The 22,611-nt window shown below is 41.5% G+C and overlaps 1 protein-coding gene across 1 annotated transcript; it reads left to right on the top strand.

Annotated features, from left to right (window-relative positions):
- Nucleotides 1-11,111: 11,111 nt before the first annotated feature.
- LOC138873772 (uncharacterized) lies at nt 11,112-20,800 on the top strand. Its single transcript, XM_070152250.1, has 5 exons — nt 11,112-11,309; nt 11,389-11,742; nt 11,797-12,264; nt 19,656-19,837; nt 20,617-20,800. Exons 1-5 carry the CDS (start codon nt 11,112-11,114, stop codon nt 20,798-20,800), a joined length of 1,386 nt encoding a protein of 461 aa, XP_070008351.1.
- The last annotated feature ends 1,811 nt before the right edge of the window (nt 20,801-22,611 follow it).

The raw sequence follows: 22,611 nt of genomic DNA, 5'->3' as shown, positions 1-22,611 counted from the left end.
TAGCAATGCTCACCACCTGCTGATAAGAAATATCCATCTCTAACTCACGATCCATGCTAAACCTAATGCTGGGAATAAGGCCCTCAATAAACTGTCGAACCCTCTCGCGAATAGTAGAAACCAAGGCTGGTATATGTCTAGCCAAACTAGTGTAACAGACAGCATACTCTAAGACAGTCATAGAACCCTATCGCAAATGCTCAAACTCTACGCGCCATGCATCCCTGAGGCTTTGAGGAACATACTCTCTCAGGAATAGATCTAAAAACTGAGTCCAAGTTAGTGAAGCAGCCTCATCCGGACTGTCTAACTCATAGGTGTACCACCACTCATAGGCGGCTCCTCGAAGCTAGAAAGTAGTGAAGGAAACCCCGCTCGACCCTAATATACCCATGGTATGGAGAATGCGGTAACACTCATCTAGAAATCCCAGAGCATTATCTGATGCTAGACCACTGAATACAGGAGGCTTGTACTTCTTGAACCTCTCAAGCCTCAGCTGCTAATCCGCGAAAACTGCTGCCTTGTCCTTGAGCTAATTTCGGACTGCAGGCTGCACAGGAATAAGACCTTCTCAACATGCACTAGCTGCTCAGGAGTGCAGGCGGTGTGAGTCTGTGCCCCTCCCCCGGCCTGAGATGTAGCTGCAACAAGGGGGAGAAACCTTGCCTGAGCTAGAGTGGTGTACATGCTTATGAACTGTGCTAGAGTCTCCTGAAGTGCTTGAGTAGTAGTAGCAGTAGGCATATCAGGTGCCTGGACTCCAGCTGGAACTGGTGGTGGTACCTCGGTGGCAGCTCACATAAGTGCTCCGGCTGCACCACGTATGCGTCCTCGCCCTCTACTATGACCCCGGCCTCTGACGGCTGCAGTAGGGGGCGCGGGTGCTTGATCATCTCGGGTAGCGCGTGTCCTCACCATCTGTGAAAGAATAGAAGATAGAAGTTTAGAATTGTGATATCAAAATCTCGCATGACAAGGAAATCAAATGAAGTGGAATTTTCCTAACAGATACATAGCCTCTCGTAGATAAGTACAGATATCTCCGTACCGATCAGCGTGACTCTAATAAACTGGCTTGTGATTCATGACTCCTATGAACCTAGAGCTCTGATACCAACTTGTCATGACCCCGGTTCGCCCTCCGTGAACCATCTGACGGCACATAGTCTCTACGACTAGGTAAGCCTAAAATGCGGAAGATAAACCAATTTGCGAAAGAAAAAAATTTAAAACAGAAATAGAGTAATAAAATAGCGTTTAAAAGTGCCGCTCAGCATACACAATATTAGCTCTCAAAAACTAATACTTTTTCCCAAAACCCAGAAACCCATGAATCACAAGCTACAAATATAATAAAAATGCTCTAACTCCAGAATGTCTACATCAACAGAAAAGATAGAAGGGCTATCACTACAAGATAGAATGGAAAGGGATTCCTCAGTGTACGGACGCGGCAGCTATACCTCGAAGTCTCTGGAGCAGTCGCCTCGCCTCAAGGGTGATAAGACTGGGTCGAAATACCTAGATCTGCACATGAAAAACATGCGCAAAAAGGGCATAAGTACACCACAGTGGTACTTAGTAAGTGCCAAGCCTAACCTCGATCGGGTAGTGACGAGGAAGGTCAGGGCCCTATTGAGATATAATAAAAATAAAAGGTATGACAGAATAAGATAAGTAGTACAGTTGAAAGCTAACAATAAGAATTTAATACATGAAAATAAGGAACTCAATAACTGAATTAGAGGCAAAAATAGTCACAAGGAAATACCACTCTTCATAAGAATAATAACCGGGGATCTCTCAGTATCCCGAGGATCTCTTAGTACCCTCAATATATACCAGGGATCTCTTGGTATCCTGAGGATCTCTCGGTATCCTCAATATATGCTAGGGATCTCTTGGTATCCCGAGGATCTCTCGGTATCCTCAATATATGCTAGGGATATCTTGGTATCACAAGGATCTCTTGGTATCCTCAATATACGTGCTAGGGATCTCCCGGGATGCCGTCCCGTAGTCCCAAAGTAAAACACGCAGCAACAATATAAGGAATACTCAATTAAGCTAAATTTCGTACCAAGTAAACAGATAATTCTAACCTAATGTGCTCCACATAATGCAATTAAGACAGTTTAAGCAAATAAGCAATTTAGTCAATTAAACATGCTTTTCTAAGCTAACAACATGCTTAAATTGCAAGTAGTATAAAACAGGAAAAGGAACACAATTGAAATTACTTAAAGAAAACCGGATTTTCAATAATTAGCTCAAGTACACACTCGTAACCTCATGTACAAGGTATTTAAATTATCAAATATAAAAAATCCTAAGGGGAAAGTCCCCCACACAAGGTTAGGCAAGCCACTTACCTCGAACCAACTCAAATCAATCTGAAACCACGCTCTTGCCACGAGTACTCAACTCCAAATGGCCCAAATTTATTCAATTCAATGTCATAATGTAAATAACACTTCAAGTAACTGATTCTACAAAGAAATTCTAAGCTAATACGCAAAATTAGATAAAATGACCAAAATGCCCCTCGGGCCCATATCTCAGAATCAGGTAAAATTTACATTTCCAGAATCCTCACACTCTCACGAGTTCAGTCATACCAAAAGTACCAACATCGGACCTCAAATGGTCCCTCAAATCATCACTCAAAGGTCTCTAATTAGTCAAGCCCTATCCCCGAAATTACCACTGATTTTCCTTAAATTTTCATGTTTATAATGATAAAAATCACCCCAATAATGAGTTTAGGGACCAAAGACCTTACCCCAATGAACTCCTCTGAAAATATCCCTTGAAAGTGCTCCTCAAGGCTTCTTCCCGTTTGAAAAGAGGTGAAAATAGCTAAAATTCGCGAAGGCAAGAATTTATATGTTTCTGCCCAGGTAAACCACTTCTGCGGTCATGGGAGCTCACCTGCGGTCCTCCTTTTGTGGACCAACGGTCGCATCTGTGACAATCACTAACTCAGCCTGTTTCCGCACCTGCGACTACCCATTCGCAGATGAGGTACCACTCCTGCGGAAATTCTCCTGCTTCTACGGCACCTACTGTTCCTCCCCATTTCTACTTCTGCGATGGCAATTTCCACATCTGTGAATACGCACCTGTGGGACCCAACCGCAGGTGCGGTTATGACAGAAAACTAGAAGCTGAAGCTACTCAAACAATTCCAAATTCTTCCGACAACCTCCCTAAACCATCCCGAGGCCCCCCGGGACCTCAACAAAAGGCACCAACAAGTACAATACCACTTTCCAAACTTATACCAATCCTTAAAACACCTAAAACAATATCGAAACAACGAATCAACCGCGGATTCAAGCCTAAGAACTCCAAAACTCTAAAAATACGCTTTCGATCAAAAAGTCTATCAACCCTCGTCTGAATGACCTAAAATTTAGCACACACGTCACATTCAACACTACGGAGCTACTACAACTTCCGGAATTCCATTCCGATCCTCAGATCAAAATCTCACTATCGAACCGGAAACTTCAAATTTCGACTTTCGACATTTCAAGCTTAAATTAGCTACAGACCTCCAAAACACAATCCGAACACGCTTCTAAACCCGAAATCACCCAACAGAGCTAACAGAACCGTCAGAATTCTATTCCGAGACCTTCTTCACACTTTTCCGACTACGGTCAAATTTTCCAAACTTAAGCTCTCATTTAGGGACAAAGTGTACCAAAACTCTCCGAAACTCAAAACCGAACATCCCGGCAAATCAAAATAGCAGAAATAAAGATGAGGGAAGCAGTTAATAGGGGATCGGGGTATTAATTCTTAAGACGACCGGCCGGGTCGTCACGTGAAGGAGCATATTCGAGGCATGAAAAGTGGTGAAAGTTTTCTCCAACATATCATGATCAGTAATATTATCACCACATAATTTCAATTGGGAAATAATTCTGAACATAGCAGAATTATATTCACTTATAGATTTAAAATTTTGTAGCCTTAGACGAGTCAAATCATAACGTATCTGTGGAAGAACGACCATCTTTAGGTGGTCATATCTATCTTTCAAATTATTCCACAGTATGACTGGATCTTTAATAGTAAGATATTCCATTTTCAGGCCCTCATCAAGGTGATGGCGTAGGAATATCATTGCTTTGGTACGGTCTTGGTTTGATGCCTGATTTTTATTGTTGATGGTGTCTGCCAGACCCATCGCATCAAGATGAATTTCAGCATCAAACACCCAAGACATGTAGCTTTTGCCCGATATATCCAGGTCTACAAATTCATGTTTATACAGATTTGACATTATATAGAAAAAGAAAGTTCATACCTCAGATACTTTCAAAGTATTTGCTCGAGATGGCAGAGCCTCATGCTGATAACATGTTATAAAATAAAGACTGTAAAGTAAAGACAAGTATAGAGAGAAACTGATATATTATTCGAATTCAAACTGATGTACATAATGAACTGAAATCTCTTCTATTTATAGAAGAAAGGAAGCTGCTGTGTAAGCTGCTACTATACCAGAGATGGATAATCTTCTACTGAGAGTAATGTTTATCCATAACAGAGTATTGAAAGGACAAGCTTATTGTACCAGGTATAGATAATCTTCTATTGGGGGTAATGTTTATCCATAATGGAGTACTAAACGAATAAGCTCATTGTACCCGGTATGGATAATCTTCTACCGGGGTTAATGTTTATCCATAACGGAGTATCGAAAGGATAAGCTTATTATACCCGGTATGGATAATCTTCTACCGGGGGTAATATTTATCCATAACCGGGTACCGAAGTGATAAGCTTCTTCAGGAGGTTTATTTCCAATAGAGTACTAAATAGATAAACATATTTACGGCGGAGTCCCATATGGATAAGCTTCTTCAGGAAGCTTGTTTATAACGGAGTACTAAATGAATATCCATAATATAATATATTTATAACATTTCTTTATATATATTCCTTTTATTCTTTTTTTTTGGTGAACCGACGAAATAACTTTATATTAAAGACAGTTAAATTTACAAGGAGCTTGGGGCCTGCTTTACCCTAGGTTACAAAAAGAAGATGTAAGTAAGTTGTTGGACTGATTCATATCAGAGTCCATGCTCTTACATCCCGTATATGGTGCATCTAAACAAAAAGAAATAGAAGCGAGTGGTGCAGAAGTAGTTTTTCTTAGGTAGATAGTGCCGTTTAGATATTTACTTAATTCGTTTATCAAAAAGGTTGGCGGTTGGACGAGTAGATTCAAATTCTCTCTCATTGCCATAGTGGCACCATATATTTCTAACCTATCAGGAACCGATTCTGCTCCATGTATGTATGCATAATACATGGTCAACCCAGCTGGCGGAGTAAGTACATGCATTCAAACAGTAGAGATGAGTAGTGCATGTTGTGGTTTTGTAGCATAGATATTACCTCGATAGAGTCCGCATTGATTTTCAGTGGTATTAATTTGTGTCTCTAGGCAATGTGCAATCCTTGTAGCAAAGTGCATAGTTCCATTGAAGTAGGGTCTTCCGTTGGCTTGCTTCCAGCATAGCCTAGTAGCCAGTTGCCAGTTGAATTGCGGAAGACCCCACCCAACCCATATTTAGGAGGCGTGTCAGTGGAGGAGCCATCGGTATTAAGTTTAATGGCTCCTGCAGTGGGTGGTTTCCATTTGATGTACATTATTTTAATTTGTGGTTGTATAGCATTCTTTTGAATTATATAGTGGTATTCTGCCTCTTGAGATAGGATATGTTGGAAGGAATGATTGTTTCAACATTTTCAAAAATCTTTTTATTGCTGCAGTGCCAAATGTGCCATAAGGCCTATGGTAAGAGTATTTTGGCTGAGATTTGAGATGGCATTTGTTTGTTAGTACAGATGAGGGTGTAAATGTTGTGTAGTGGTAGGTCATCGTTATATCCCAATATTTGTATGAGTGTTGTGATTCCCATGTTATTCCAAAGAGGTTGTGTCTTGAGGCAATTGAATAATAAATGGGCAATGATTTCCTCATCTTTGTGACAAATAGGGCAGATTGTGAATGGATTAATATGAAGTTTATAAAGATATGCAGCAGTTGGTAAGCGATTGTGCCCAATTATCAAAGAAAGTACTTAATTTTTTGTGGCAACTGTAATGCCCATATCCATTTAAAGTTTTGAACTACCTATGTGTTTTGTAGTTTATAGTACAGAGATTGCACTGTAACTTTTCCGTTAGGGGTTAGTCCCTAGATGAGTTGGTCATAAACTTGTGAATTATGTAATGGTTGTATATAAATTTTGTGCATTTTGTTTACAATAGTTAATGGTAGCTCAAAAGGTAAGGCATTGATGTTTACCATATCTTGGGTCAAATGTTGCACAATGTGGAACTTTGTTCGTTGTTTGGTAGTGGGCCATCAACAATGTTCTTGAGTATAATATTTGGCCCAACCCAAGGCTCCGTCCAAAAATGTATATGTTGTCTGGTGGCAATGTGCCATAGTAGGCCTTATTGACAATCTTGCCAACCTAATTTGACAACTTTTCATATATTAAAAAATTGATGTTGGTTGGTTTTATTGCATACTTATTGATGAGTATAGAAGCCCATTGTATTGTTGGTGATGTGAACAATCTCCAAGCTAAGGCACCTAGTAGAGCATTATTTTTCATAGTTATGTTTTGAATACCTCCCACCTCCACCCCTTTTCTTTGATTGTTGTATAGTCTTCCATTTTACGAGGTGCGGTTTCCTTCTACGTTGTGTTGTACCTCAAAAAAAAAAAAAAAATTCGTTGGCCCTTTCCATATAATCTATGATATTGTGAGGAAGTTTAATAACTTGCATAACATGAGTTGGAATTGAGTTTAACTTAGACTTAATTAAAGTTTTTCGTCTTGCCATATTTAGCATATTAATTTTTCATCCAGCTAGCCTTGTTTTAATATATTATCCATGATAAATTGGTAACCAGCTTTGATGAGTCTTTGAGTGAATTGAGGGAAGCCTAGATATTTTACAAATTTGACACCTTCTTTCATACAAAATGAAGTAAGGATGGTCTGTTTATCATGAGGAGTAGTATTTTTAGAGAAGAATATTTTTGACTTTGCATAATTTATTTTTTGTCCCGACTTGTGAGTAAATGTGTTAAGTACATCGATAATTGTATGAATACTGGTAGTTATGAGACATAAAGACAGGATGATATTATCAACAAAGAGTAAGTGTGAGATAGATGGACCTCAACTGGATAATTGGACTGGAATCCATTGTTTATAATCTACGGCCGTATGAATTTGACGATATAGTCGTTCCATGCATAAAATGAATTGTATGGTGAGAGTGGGTCACTTTGACGGATTCCTTTTATAGGTGTAAAGAATTCTATGGGTTTTCTGTTTAGTAAAATGGAGATGAATAAGGTAGTGATGTAGGACATAATTAGTGAAATTAATGGGGCTGCGAAGTTGAAGTAATGTAATGTATCTTTAATGAATGCACACCCATTTGATCAAAAGCTTTTTTAAGATTTAATTTTCAAAGAAAGTTTGCTTGTTTGCCTTTCTTTTTACCAAAATAATTTAGAATTTCCTGCACGATAATTGCATTATCAGAAGTACGACGTTGTTTTAGAAAATCTGATTGTTCAGGACTAATAAGCTTTTGTAATAGAGGCTTGATCCTATTAACAATAATTTTCATTATTATTTTATAAAGTGTATTACAAAGGGCAATGGGTCTAATTGGGTAACTGAAGATGGGTGGAATTTTTTTGGAATGAGACACATATACATTTTGTTCGCTATTGGAGGAAGGTATTGGTTATTGAAAACTTCATGACAAAAGGATGTGATAGAATTTGCAATATAGGACCAGTACTTCTGAAATAAAAAAGAGATATAGGCCATCAGGTCTTGGCGCTTTTAAGGGTTTAAACGAGTTCATTGTACTGTGGATTTCCTCAATGGTAAGTGTGGTGTTGAGTGTATGATAATCGTCGGTATTTAGTATATTGTAAGGCGCAACTGGATAAGATTTGGTTGAGTAAGTGTGAGTAGTTGTAAATAAAGTTTTACAATAAGATTCTACCATTTCATTTATTTTTGTTTGTTCATAAATCTAGTTACCCCCTGAATCTTTTAAAGCAGTGATGCGGTTTTGTTTCTGTATTTGAATATACTCCTTTTATTCAAATTTAAGTGACAGAGTTTTAATATGCACGAAGTACAGATCAATTGATTTTTTGGCTCTTTACAAACTTGTTTTTTATTTTATGACCCTACCTCTTTTTTTTACGCATGAGAGATTTATTTTTACACATAAGAGATCTGTCTTTTACACATAAGAGATCTAAAAAGATCATTTTCTTAAATTTAAGCTTGTAAAGGGGCATGATGTTCAAATAGCACTATAAAGAACAAAAAATATTAGAACTTATAATTTAAAGACTTTTGAAACTTATGATTTTAAATAATTCATTAAGTTATACAAAAAAATTCATTAAAGGATAAAACAAAAAGTTTATGTAACATTTATCTTTAAATTTTAAAAAAAAAAATTGTCATTCTCTTTGAAATCGAGTAAGAAGATAAGGTATTCCCTTAAATAGAAATGGAGGGACTAGTTAATATGAAAGGTATAATCTATTGTCTAGTTGTGCCCGTAAGAAAGTTCCATTTTTATCTACCTCGAAAATACGAGTAACAATCAAATTTGATTTGTTATTTTAAAGATATGTGATTTAGTTCAATACCAATTAATAATCAAGAAATATGAAGTATAAATGAAAGAAAAAAGCAAATCAAACCAATGTTGCTTGACAGCGGTGGCCTCGAGCTTAGTGACCTTGAGGTGGGCTTAAAGCAATAAGAACAATTAAGTAAGAAAAGTAAAGTAAGAGCACTAAAGCTAAGGATAATTCTGATGGGCAGTAGGCAAAAATGTAGAGAGTATATTCTTTTCTCAATGATTAGATGATGTTACAAATGATTAGGGTCCCCTTTATATAATAGGAGAACCCCTAAATAAGGTATATTTCTATTTACAGTAAGGAATATTCAAGGTACAGCTATCTAACCGCCTAGTACAGAATCGTACAATCCTATTCCGGGATTTGAGCCATGACTTTGGGGACATGGCAGGAATCTAACTCGTTCTGGTATAAATCCATAACGATACTATTTCAGGGTCGAGCACACTTGGACCCACTATTCCTCGCACTCCTATCTCCGGGCATCGCACTCTGGCGTTGAGCTCAAGTCTGATCAGTCGGTCTCGAACTCGACCTCGCCCGTACTTAGGCCTAGGATGGACACTCGGGCCTATAAATTAGAGGCATACGATTTTAATCGTATGCAGATAGTCCCCGCGTTTTTTAGAATAAGATGATAAGTAACGATTTGATCCTCGTTTTTCCAAAGTCTTTAGTGACGACATCATTTCCGTTATACAGGCATTCGAAGTGACTGAAACTTCCCATCAATCCATTTCCCCAAAACATTGAATGCACGCCAGTATTGGTCAGCCACTAGCGTCGCCGAACCGTCGTTGCCCTTTTATAAATATGAGGCTATTCCTTTGAGTAAAGAACTTTACTCTTTTATTACATCTTTTTCTTCTTCATCTCTTTCTCTAATCACTGTCTCCACCGCCTTCATAAGCGCCAAAAAATGCCAAGTTCTTATAAAAACATAACATTCTGATACAGTCTATATTCTTTAGCTTGAAATCATGGCTAAAACATCCAAAACGGTCCCCAATAAAGATAAAGAGCCGTCTTCTTCTACCTCCCAGTCGGCCAAACTGATGATGCCGCGGACTCTTGAAGAAATCACCCCGACCCTTGTGTTATTAAGAAGTATTTTAGTATTGGAAATCCCTCCAATGTCCTAGGCCGATGCGAGCATGCATCTCGATATCTTAGCTTGATATCGGACGAGCACCTTAAGGATATGAAGAAGGCCACTGGCTGGGGAGATGAGGTCATTGTTCAGATCCCGAGCCTCGAGGAAAGCATTACTACCCATGTAGAGGGGTTTTTAAGTGTTTACACTTACCCCTTCACACTGGGTTCCCTTGATCCGGTGGTGACCGGCTTCTGCAAAACGTACGAAATCACCCTCGGCCAGATTTATCTCTCTTTTTGACGCATCGTGATTATGCTGCGCTACTTTTCCGAAAAGGCCAAGGGGTTGGAATTCACTCTCAACCACTTGATTCGACTATACCAGCCCCAGCTGTTTCGAGGGCTTGTCAAGTTACAACGTCACACGAAGAAAGCCTTATTTGCCAGTAACGGCGAAGCCAAGGATCGGGGTTGGATGAGCCTGTTCGTTAGAGTAAGGACTTCAGACGTCATTCCCCGGGACAAAATGTCGTTCCCGGAGTGATGAAATTATAATCGTAAGTGGAGTCATTCTCCCTAATATCTATATATACTCAACTTCCACATCCCATAATAATATTTTTATCTTTTCTGCAGTTGTTTCTCGGACACCTCACGTTGTACCCGATCTCGAGGACTGGATCCGAAAGTTGGCCGCGACCTCCTCGTATGATGAGCGCAAATGGCATGGTCTATCGAGGGACAAATGGGAGGCCAAACATCATGGTAAATTTTCTTTTCAAGTTTTAGATGTTTTCCATTCTTTTGTGGCATCAACTTATTCATATTTACTTGTGCAGGCATCAGAGATATCTCCGAAATGAGGCCAGCCCCGCCCGGGGAAGGGACCAAGTCATCGATCCTGAAGTTTGAGAAGGACAACAAAAGAAAAAGGGTTTCGAAGCCTGAAGATCCTCAAGACAAGAAAACCCCTGCTTGAAGGCTGCGTAAGAGATTTGCTCAAGCAGGCGCAGATTCGACCCACGATTCCCCGGATGACGAAGAAAATGACAGTGAAGAGTCCGCGTTGGTGCATCGAGCCAGGAAACCAATCGAGGCCGCCAAGCCCTCCAAACTAGAGACCTCATTATGTGGTGAGGGAACCCCAAAGAAAGATACGGGTAAGGGCCCCGTGTCCCCGGAGGTTGAGATCGTTCCTTCGACTTCAACAAATATACCAGAAGGGGCAAATGGGGAGACCCCCGAAGCTAATTAGAACACCCCGGGTGAAGAGCTCGGGTCCATGACAACAAGTCACGCTCTTTCTTTGCCAACTTATTTTGAGGAGGCAATCAAAGAAGCTAACGCTCTGCGTATGCCCGATCCGAGCAAGGTCCTCGAAGAAGATCCCTTTCAGAGTTGCTTTGCTGGGGTCGAGGATACTATTGACCTCAATGATGCGTCCACCATTTTTGAAGAGGCTCAACATCTCCTGTGTCGGGTAAATACTAACTTTCATTGTTGTAATTGTTTCCTTTCCTCCTTTTCCTTTGACTGATATATCTTCATTTCATGTATAGGACATCATTAAGTTTAGAGCTGAGTTGAGCCAATGTGAGGCCGAGCATAGGAAAGTTTCGGGTAAAGAGAAGGCCCTGAGGCTCTTCTGTAGCCGAAAGGAAGAGGAGCTTAAGGACCTCCGGGCTGAATTGGCCAAAGCTCGGAAAAATGAGTCCGAGCTAGATGAGCAGATAATTGTGATTTTAACAGAGTATGGCTTTCTTGGCCTTACTTCGGAGGCTAACACTTTGATATCTCAGTTGCGGCAAAAGTTAGAGATGATTGGGCAGCTCCGAGGCGAGGTTGATCAAGTTAAAGCCGATTGCCATCGATGGAAAGAGAGCATGGATCAGCTCGCTGCCGATAAGGAAGCTGTTACAGCCCAACTGGCCTTGGCTGAAACTTAACTCCGAGGCATTAATGTGAAGGGTCAAGCCCAGGCTAAGAAAATTGAGGAGTTAGAGGCAGAGCTCGCTAGAGCCCGAGCCGAAGTTGTTCAGGCTAAGGCTGAAGCTGAGAAGACGAAGGCTGCAGCTAATAAATCCATTGCCATATACTTAAAGGACGCTGTGACCATTCAAGCAGAGTTGAGGGAGGCCTCCGTCCGGGAAAAAAGGAGCAATGATTTGTCCATGTGCCAAGCCCGTAGGGAGACTCTCGAAGAAATCCATGCCCGAGGGTTCGACCTTGCTGAGGAGATAGCCGAGGCAAAGGCGCGGGAAACCGATGCCAGGTTTCATGTCTCTTTCGATGATAAGGAGGTAACGAGTGGCTCGGGGGACGAGAAAGGTGAAGAAGATGTTCCTGAGGGAGAGGAGGCTCCCGAAGATAGAGCTGACGAATGTGCAGTTCTTGAGGATGGCACTCCCGGGGATATGACCTCGAAAATAGATCAGGTTCTCTTTTTCTTTTCTGTGCAAGGGCCCTTTTCGGGCATTGTAAATATGTTTTGTAAAACACCCCTCATGAATATAAAGTATATTTTTGCTCTATCCTCAACTTCTGTCGAATTTTATTTTGTTTTCATTTGTGGAAGATTTCGATAATTCAAACAATCAGTCCGAGTTTTGATTCGGACTCAGAACATAATAAACCCTTAGGTTTTTATTGATCAATATAATACCCCTTAAGGTTTTGTTAATCCTCGATCTAAGCTTAAATCAATTCGATATGAGCTAAAAATAATGGGACTCTTGAGTCCGAGTTGAGTGAGAGCGAGGTCTCGAACTCTATATATTTTGGCCCTTAAGCTCTTTTAAGTTGGCCCTTAGGCTCTTATATATCGGCCCTTAGGCTCTTATATATCGGCCCTTGGGCTCTTTAAGTCGGCCCTTAGGATCTTTAGGTTGGGCCGATTCGGCCTTTAAAGTGGCTATACTTTCTCCCTCTTTTTGGCTAAAAGACTTAGTAAAATTTTGTATGCCTTAGCATGTGTTTTTTGTACCCGTTGGGTTTTTTGAGGATTTGACGTATCGCAACTTTATTAGTAACTTTTTTGTGTAATAATAGCCGAATACCTCTTGAGGTTTTTCTGATGGCTGATGTTTATCGAAGTCTTTAAATTATTCGAAGGCTGAATTTATCGAAGCCGTTTAATTATTCGAGGGTTGAATTTATCGAAGCCCTTTATGTTTTTATTTTGCCGAGGGTAGCCTGATTAAACCTGATTTTCAATGTTTGAAGGCCTTTAATTTATTGTGGAAGTCGGACACCTCCGAGCCGCATTATTTTGGCCATAGCCTTTATAGGACCGTAGTGTTTATATGGCCATAGCCTTCGGGTATTTCACTTGGACTTGTTTCCCGATAACTTTTTGAACTTGTTTGAAAAGTTAGTCCCCGAGTATATTGGCCTTGGCCTTTATTTCGAGGGGGTGCCTCTTTGAGGTCTTATGAGTTTGAGTTTTCAATGACTCGGATGTACTGATTGTTGATGACAGTCCCCGAGTATTCAGGGGCGCTTTTATGCTCTTGAGCCATTTCCCGTAGGATTATAAGTGTAGAGCTTGTATAATAGTAGACTTCTTTGAGACATAAAGTGTTTTTGATATTAACAGAATGCTTCTTCAAATAATTGATACATGCATACATGTTTTGCCGTCGGGGCTCAACTATTCTATACGGACACGACTCATCTGACCGTTTGGCCCATTACAAAGTTTTTCTATCGAGGCCCTCTTAGGCGTGAATTTTTTGAGCGCATCTTTGGGTATATAACCCTGAGTTTGCTTCTCCCTGGTGATGGATATTTTTGTTCTTTTGACAATGGGTTCCTGCGGGATGTCGATTCCTCCAACGATCATATGGATGACATGTTGCGGCTCGTCTCTTTCATTTTTCCTATTCGCCTCTCTTTCTCGGAGCAAACTTTTGGCTTGGTCGCTAAGGAACTTTCAGAGGTGCCCTTAGCTGAGTAGCCGAGCTACTTATTCTCGGAGCTGTCTACAATCTTCGGTCCTATGACTGTGTGTGCCGTGAAATTTGCACACTAAGTTAGGGTTCCTCTAATACGGATTTGATAGTACAGGTCTTGGCCACGGGTGTCTTTGATTTTACCGATGGCAAATACAATGTCCAAAACGTCAATGTTGAAGTTGTATTCAGACAAGCGGGGTGCCTCCGTCAGTCATGTGTGTCTATCGAATCCGACTTTGCTTACGAGTCCCCCAAGATTCTGACCTCGATCTGTCCTTTGATTATTTCAGTGTATGTTACGGCTTGGGGCATTTCTTCTATCTTCGGTGTATGGTTGGTACCTTTCTTTTTTGGCCTTAATTCCTTTGTCGGAAGCCTACTAGGAAATACCGAGCCCGTGGGGGCTCCTAGTTGGTCGTCCTTGACCCTAATCTTTGATTGATATGAGTTGTGGACATCCGACCAAGTCACAACGGGATATTCAACTAAATTCTGCTTCAGCTACTTCGAAGCCACCGAGCTTCATTCGTTCAATCCTTTGGTGAAGGCCTGCACTGCCCAGTCATCGGAGACTAGTGGTAACTCCATTCACTCCATTTGAAAGCGAGATACAAACTCCCACAGCATCTCATTTTCTTTTTGTTTGATTTTGAAGACATCGGATTTCCTTGTAGCCACCTTTATGGCACCGACATGTGCCTTTATGAAAGAATCTGCCAGCATGGCAAACGAGTCTATCAAATTTGGGGCTAGGTTGTGATACCAAATAATGGCCCCTTTCGAAAGTGTTTCTCCGAACGTTTTTAGCAGCACGGATTCGATCTTCATCGTCCCTCATGTCGTTGCCCTTCACCGCACAAGTGTAAGCAGTGACGTGCTTATTGGGGTCCGAGGTTCCGTTGTACTTCAGAAGATCGGGCATTCTGAATTTATTTGGGATGGGCTTTGGAGCGGCATTTTATGGGAATGGCTTTTGCACAAACTTCTTTGAATCTACACCCTTCAGGATCGGGGGTACGCCCGGAATCTGATCAACCCTTGAATTGTAGGTCTCCACCTTTTTGTCGTTGGCTTCTATCTTTTTTTCACCCAATTCGATCCTCTTTGTGAGATCCTCGAGCATCTTTATAATGGAGGGGTCAGCTATTGACCCGTTGTTGCTTGACCTTTCTGGTACATGTTCGGCTTGAGGGGATGCTTCTGGTTCCGCTGTGCTTGGAGGTTTTTGGTGGCTTTGCGGTTGAGAAATCGCCAGCTGTCGTGCCTATAACATCTCAAAGATGACGTGAATGCTAACCTCTTACTCCTCCCGAGCTGGGTTTTCTAAGCCTCTTATTGGTCTTCTTGGCATATACTCTTGTTGGTGTGGAAGCTTATATCGACGTGTTGGGCATTGCGTGAGACCACATCCATGGGGATTGGCTCTGGTGCATCCTCAGGGTTTCGTAGTGGTACACCAATACCTGGGACATCTACACCATTCTCTTCATGGTCCTCAAGATCGTTGTTTTCATGTGCGTTCACTGAGTTAGACATTTTGACCTGAAATTAAAGATTCTTGGATAAGAAAAAGTGTGAAAGATAACTTGCGTTATGTAGCAGACCAGTAAAAAAACAATCAGTATTATTTTTAGCCCCACGGTGGGCGCCAAACTGTTTACCTTGAAAATGGTAATTACACCTAGATTTGATTTTGTGGTTCTAAAAATATGTGATTTATTTTTATGCTAGTTGTTAGGCAGTAGATGCTAAGTGTGAGACTAGAAAATATGGTAAGAAATTGAAGGCAGTGTGTCGAGCAAACCGAGTGGCTGAGAATCGAGGCCTCGAGGTCGAGCTAAGCGTTAGGATGTGAACGGCCGATGAAGGACTAACAATTCTAAGAGCTTTGATAAGAGCTCTTTATGGTCAATAATGAGTAGTAAATGAAGGACAATTAATGATACACAATAAATGTAAGTAATAAATGTAAGTAATAGAATCAAAGGAGAATGTGTTTAAGTTAGAGAGCAGAGAATGTTCTTGTATTGAATGTTGTATGTGTTACAAAATGACAAGGGTCCCCTTTATACATAAGGGGGTATCCCAACATAGTACAAACGCATTTATTACAAGGATTTGAGGATGGTACAACTATTTAATGCCACGGTACGGGCTTGAACTAGCCTAATAGAATTAGTCAGCTTTAATCACGTGCCTTGGGAACTTCCCGTTTGTCCATCATAGCCATCGATTTGAACTGCCTCGAGGTCGATCATTGAGAACCTTCGGGGTCAAACCTTGAGCCTTCTGGGGGCGGTCTTACGAAGTGCCATAACGACCATAAAATTAGACTCTTTGATTTTGGCCGTATACAATTTCTGCTCCCAAGCTTTTAGCTAGATCGAGACCTGTAATCATGGCCTCATACTCGACCTCATTGTTAGTTAATCTAGGAGTTTTGATAGATTGCCTAATAGTATCACCTGTGGGTGGCTTCAAGACAATGCCAAGCCCGTACCTCTTCACATTCGAGACACCGTTCGTGAAGAGGGTATATACCCCCGATGTTGTACCCAAGATTAATAGGAGTTCTTTCTTTACTTCGGGTATGAGGGTCGGCGTAAAATCGGCCATGAAGTCAGCTAGGATTTGATACTTGATGGTCGTTCGGGGTTGATATTCGATACCGTACCTACTAAGTTCAATGGCCCATTTGGCCAATCGGCCCGATAGCTCGGCCTTATGCGAAACATTTCGAAGGGGGTAAGTGGTTAATACACGTATAGGATGACATTGAAAATATAGTTTTAACTTTTGAGATGCGCTTATCAATGCAAGTGCTAATTTTTCTAAGTGAGGGAACCTAGTTTCAGCATCTTCTAAAGTTTAGCTTACATAATAAATAGGAAATTGCGTACCTTGCTCTTCTCGAACTAGTACCCCACTTACCACAATCTCGGACACTTCCAAGTATAGATAAAGCCTTTCATCTACCTTCGGGGTGTGAAGCAAAGGCGGGCTCAACATATATCATTTTAATTCTTCTAAGGCTTGCTGACATTCCATGGTCCACATGAAATTCTTTTTCTTTTTGAGCAAGGAAAAGAACTGGTGACTTCGATCCAACGAGCTCGAAATGAATCGATCCAAGGCAGTTATTTGCCTTGTTAGCCTTTGCACGGCCTTCACACTATCCACGATCATGATATCCTAGATAGCCTTGATCTTATGGCAGTTGATTTCGATACCTCGATTTGACACCATGAAGCCGAGGAACTTACCCGAGCAAACTCCGAAGGCACATTCTCTGGGTTAAGCTTCATGTTGTATTTCCCCAAAATTGCAAATATTTCCTGCAAATGAACTAAATGGTCCTCTGCGCGTAGGGACTTAACCAGCATATCATCAATATAGAATTCTATTTTTTTACCTATTTGTTCTTCGAACATTTTGTTAACTAGGCGTTGGTACGTAGCTCCTGCATTTTTAGCCCAAAGGGAATTACATTGTAACAATAAGTTCCAAACTTAGTAATAAACAAAGTCTTTTCCTAGTCCTCCGGGTTCATCTGAATCTGATTGTACCCGGAGTAGGCATCGAGAAAAGTAAGGATCTCATGGTCACCCGTGGCATCGATCATACGATCGATGTTTGGCAAGGGGAAAGAAACTTTTGGACATGCCTTGTTCAAGTCCTTATAATCTACGCACATTCTAAGTTTGTTTCCTTTTTTAAGAACTACAACTACGTTGGCTAGACACTCGGGGTACTTTACCTTCCGAATAGATCCTATTTTAAGAAGTTTGGTTACCTCATCCTTTATGAAAACATGCTTTACCTCGGATTGAGGCCTCCTTTTTTGCTTCACCGGTTTGAACCTGGGATCGGTGCTTAGGCGATGTGTGGTGATTTTCGGTGGAGTCCCATTCATATCTAAATGGGACCAAGCAAAGCAATCCATATTATCAATAAGAAATTGAATGAGTTTTTTCCTAAGTTTGGGGTCAATCCCGTTCCTAGGTATACCTTTCTCTCGGGCATGTACTCGATCAAAATGACCTGTTCCAGCTCCTCGATAGTTGATTTAGTTGCATCAGATTCTTCGGGAATGACGAAGGTTCGAGGAGTAAGGAAATCCTCATCTTCATCTTCGATTACCTATTGCTCCGACTCTATCGAGGTTGGAGGCGGTGATTGTTATTTGGTCACCTGCTTATCTTTAGTGCTCGACTTCTTCGAGGTCGAAAGCTATGGAGTCGGCACCACTTCCTCGATTGCGAATATCTCTTTTGCAGCATGTTGCTCCCCGTAGACTATTTTAACTCCTTCCTCTGTTGGGAACTTCATCATTTGGTGAAGAGTTAAAGGCACTACCCTCATATTGTGTATCCATAGTCTCCCGAGGAGTGCGTTATACCTCATGTCACCTTCGATGACATGGAACTTTGTATCTTGTATGGTCCTGACTACGTTTACAAGCAAGAAAATTTCTCCCTTTGTTGTTTCGCTTGCCATGTTGAAGCCCTTCAGGACCCGGGATGTAGGTACAATCTAATCTTGTAGGCCGAGTTCTTCCACGACCCTAGATCTCATTATGTTTGCTGAGCTACCTGGATCCACTAAAACATGTTTAACTTGAATTTTATTCAAAAGGATAGAGATTACCAGGGCGTCGTTATGAGGCTGAGATATGCCTTTTGCTTCCTTGTCATAGAATGGTAAGACGTCCTCGGGCACATAGCTCTGAGTTCGTTTTTCTCTGGTGATTGATACTTTGGTGTAGTTTACCTAGAAAATGGTAATGACAATTAAATTTGATTTTGTGGTTCTAAAAATACGTGATTTATTTTTATACTATTTGTTAGGCAGTAGACGCTACATGTGAGAGTAGAAAATGAGATAAGAACTTGAAAGCGGCATATTTAGGCAAACCGAGTGGTTGAGAATCGGGGCCTCAAGGTCGAGCTATGTGCTAAGTTATGGATAGCCGATGAAGGACTAACAGTTTTGAGAGCTTTGATGATGGCTATTTATGATTAATAACGAGCAATAAATGAAGAATAATCAATGGAACACAATAAATGTAAGCAATAAATGTAAATAATAGAATCAAGAGAGAATGTGTTAGAGAGCAGAGAATGTTCTTGTATTGAATGTTGTATCGAGTATATGATATTATGTCATGTGCGCAAAAAATAACAAGGGTCCCCTTTATATAGGAGGGGAAATCCCAACATTGTACATGTGTATGTATTACAAAGAAATGTAGCTGGTACAACTACTTAGCAGTCTGGTACAGACTGGTGCTATTCTTGCAGGTGTTGTCAGCTTTGACCACGTGCCTAGGAAACTTCTCGTTTGTCTATGATAACCATCAGCTTAAGCAGCCCCGAGGTCGGGCATAAAGAACCCTCGATGTCAAAACCTTGAACTGTACCCCCAGGCCTTTGAGGTAAAGCTACGAAAAGACGTAATGATTGCAAAATCGGGCTCTTCGATTTTATCTGTTTACAGATAGTCCCCACGTTTCTTAGAGTAAAACGATAAGGAATGATCTCGAATTCTTACCCCTTCGATACTTCCATCACGGCGGTAGTTACGCCCTATCAAGCGATAGACATGACAAAATGAGGTGTCTAAAGGTCGCATTCATAGAGCCCTTAAAAGCCTTTGAATTAATTACAACGGTTGGATATCCTTTAGTTCGCTCCAACGTTCACGTTAGACCTCTATAAATACCTCTTCTTTCTCTCCTTGTCTTCCACTGCACCACCAAGCCCTCAAAAGAGTTCTTCTTACCTCTCTCTTGTGTTCTCTCCTGAAACACAATTTTCATTTCTCCTCTGAAATCTCTTAACAAGAATGGCAAAAACTTCCACCCTGTTCTTCAGGAAGATGTGCCTTCTTCATCCTCGCGCTCGTCTAAGGGTAAAGCAATAATGCCTCCTCGCGTCAGGGAATGCGTTCCAGGATCCTTTGAAATGACTTCTGATTTTAAGACCGAAAAACCTTCTTCAAAGCCAGGACGATACGAACGTGTGTCCCAATATGTTAGTTCAATAGCAAAGAAAGGGTGAAGACTGACTACCGTAGGGGGGATGCGGTGCTTGTGGAGATTCCTTCTCGGGGGGAGGATATAACATCATACAAGGCTGACTTTCTCAGTGTGTATACTTATCTATTTATCCTTGGCCTAGTGGAGCCATCCTCGCCTCCAATAGACCCCATGATCCTCGACTTCTGCAAACGATATCGAGTAACCCCTCGGCCAAATTCATCCTTCATTCTGGCACATTGTTTACATGACCAGATATTATGCGAACATGATTAAGGGGATTCCTTTCACCCTCGATCACCTCGTCAGAATGTATAGTCCCCGACTCTTTCATGGGGGCCTGATTAAGATCCACTATCGGCCTCAAGAGCCCTTCTTCCTTGTACCGATGAGGTTAGGAACGGTGGGTGGAAGAGTCGTTATATCCGAGTTAGGACTTCAGACCTGATTCCAATAGAGAGGATGTCGTTCCCTGAAAGGTGGAACATGAAACGTAAGTAGATAAGTTAATTAAATGTTCCCTTGTTTCTTTTTGGATACATCTGCCTGCGAACTAACATTCTCCACTGATGCAGCTATCGTAGTTTACCCCAATGCGGTTAAGGACCTCTCGGGTTGGGTCAACCAGCTGGATTTGATTTGCCCATACGCCGAGCGCATGTGGCGCGATTTGTCCCAGTCTCGATGGGAAGCCAAGGACCACGGTAAGCCTCCAATTCTGCCGTAATTGCACTTAACAAAAGAATTATTACTAATAGCGTCCTCATTCCCTGCACTTATAATTTGCATCTGTGCAGGTCTAGGGGAGGTCCCCTTATAAGGAAAGCACTACTTGGTGAAGCGGATACAATGAAACCCGCCAAAGAGAAGAAAAGGTGTAGGAAGTCGCCGACTCGTTCTCCGAAATCCAAGAAAGCCAAAGTGGAAGAACCTAAGGCTGACTCGGCAACCTTAATTCTAGAAATTATTGGGAGTCCATGAGCTGAAGGCAAGAAAAAAGATGATTCCTCGGAAGCACCTGCGGGGGGAGAAAGATTGACCGTCCCACATACTACAAAGTCGATGGCTTCTAGATCGGAACTTGATTTTGTTGTTGTCCTACCTCGGATTGAAGAGTCCTTCCAGGTTGCTTCAGGTGATATCCCCGAGTTACCCATTGGCAAAAACTCCCCTCGGGCTGAGGTGCATCCGTTAGGTGGTCTGGGGGAGCTTGGTTTTGAAGCTCTCCTGGAACAAGAGACGGGCCCGATTGATTCAGCTGTAATCATTGAAGTGAGCAATTCCCCTTTGGGATCGGCTTTTCCTATGAGGGAGATGCAGGACGCCCAAAATAAAGAGTCTTTCGATGCGGGGGCGCCCGTCGGAGATAAGTATGTGCTTGAAAGGATTTTGTTGCACCCGAGGAAAAGCCTGAGCTTGATGTCTCGCTTATTTTCAATGAGATCGACAGGCTTTGTTAGCAAGTAATTTTTTTTGTAAAATTCTGCTTGGTGCCCTAATATTTCTCTTGCTAACCTCGTTTCCTTAATGGTTTCAAGCCAAGGTGCTTTACAATCAAACCTTCGCCAGGTTTCAAACCGAGCTGACTCGTTATGAGGGTGAGCATAAAAAATCACCTTGGAAGCTGATGAGCTTAGAGCTCTTTCTACTAAGAGGGAAGAGGAACTCCGTAGCCTTAGGGGTTGTTTGGAGGCGGCATCCCGAGACAGGACTCATCTTACTGAGCAGGTTATATAGTTCTTGCTTTTTTTTGTCTACATGTTTACCCAGCTTTAATGCTTTAACACCTTCGGGTTGATCTTTGCAGCTTGAGAAGAAAGATGTCCTAATGAAGGAGGAGCTCCGAGTCAGGGACTCTGAAATTTTCAAACTCAGATGGCACGTAAGTGAGATAATCTCTGATTGAGATACCCTCCAGGGGGAGGTGGCCTCAGTCGGGCATCAACTTGATGATGCAAGGGCAGAGAGTAATAAGTACAGGGATCTTCATACTGAGATGGTTGTTGCGTTATCCAATGTTAGGGCTGAAGCTGAGGAGCTCGTATCCTCGTACAAAGATGATGCTGCTACTACAAATGCTCAGGCCAAGAAAGTGTCAGAGGAGGCCGAGCTGCGATTGACTCTGGCAGTGGACATGCCCGTTTAGAATCTTGGAGATGGGATATCGAGGATATATATGTGGGGGCATCATTTTGCCTGCTGAGATCGAGAGGGTGAAGATCGTAGAAGAGGAGTCCGCGGTCCTACATTCCTCTAAAGACGAGTCGAGCAGCTACTCAGGAGATGATAAAGATGGAGGCGAGTCCCCGAAGAGGGAAATGCCATTGAAAACCTGGGGGTTATGGCTGGTGCTGTTGAAAGCACAATTTCCGAGGGAGCCGTCAAAGGCATAGCCCCGGTGGTAGATTAGGGTTTTATTTACTTTTTTGCCCTTGTAAGGGCTTCAGACATAGGTCTTGTAAATGCACCTTTGTGAACCTTCCAATATGTATGTAAAGGTTTTTTCTTTTTTTTCTTTGTTTTAAATTTTGACGTTCATCAATGATTATCCAGATGTAATGGAATTCGTGGTAAAAACCCTTAGGTTGATAAATAGGCCCTCGGGCTTGTTGGGCTGGCTTGCAGGCTCTTACGCATTTGCCCTTAGGCATTTATTTAATTGTTTGGGCTTAGTTTTCAAGTTGGATTTTGACTCAAGCTCACTAACCCTTAAGTTTTCAAAATTTAAAGTTGGCTCTTAGGCTCTTACGCGTCGGGTAGGTACGAACCCTTAATATAGGCTGGCGATAGTG

The sequence above is a fragment of the Nicotiana sylvestris genome, chromosome 7 (genome assembly GCF_000393655.2).
Source record: "Nicotiana sylvestris chromosome 7, ASM39365v2, whole genome shotgun sequence".
Classification (NCBI taxonomy): domain Eukaryota; kingdom Viridiplantae; phylum Streptophyta; class Magnoliopsida; order Solanales; family Solanaceae; genus Nicotiana; species Nicotiana sylvestris.
Note: the sequence above shows the minus strand (reverse complement) of the source record. Positions and strands in the feature narration are given on the sequence as shown.

What these genes read in the sequence shown, in the direction of transcription:
- LOC138873772 (XM_070152250.1), top strand. Translation starts at nt 11,112, where the DNA reads ATGACAACAAGTCACGCTCTTTCTTTGCCAACTTATTTTGAGGAGGCA. An exon ending in CTCAACATCTCCTGTGTCGG is followed by an intron (nt 11,310 to 11,388) that starts GTAAATACTAAC and finishes TTTCATGTATAG; the next exon opens with GACATCATTAAGTTTAGAGC. An exon ending in TGACCTCGAAAATAGATCAG is followed by an intron (nt 12,265 to 19,655) that starts GTTCTCTTTTTC and finishes CCTGTTCTTCAG; the next exon opens with GAAGATGTGCCTTCTTCATC.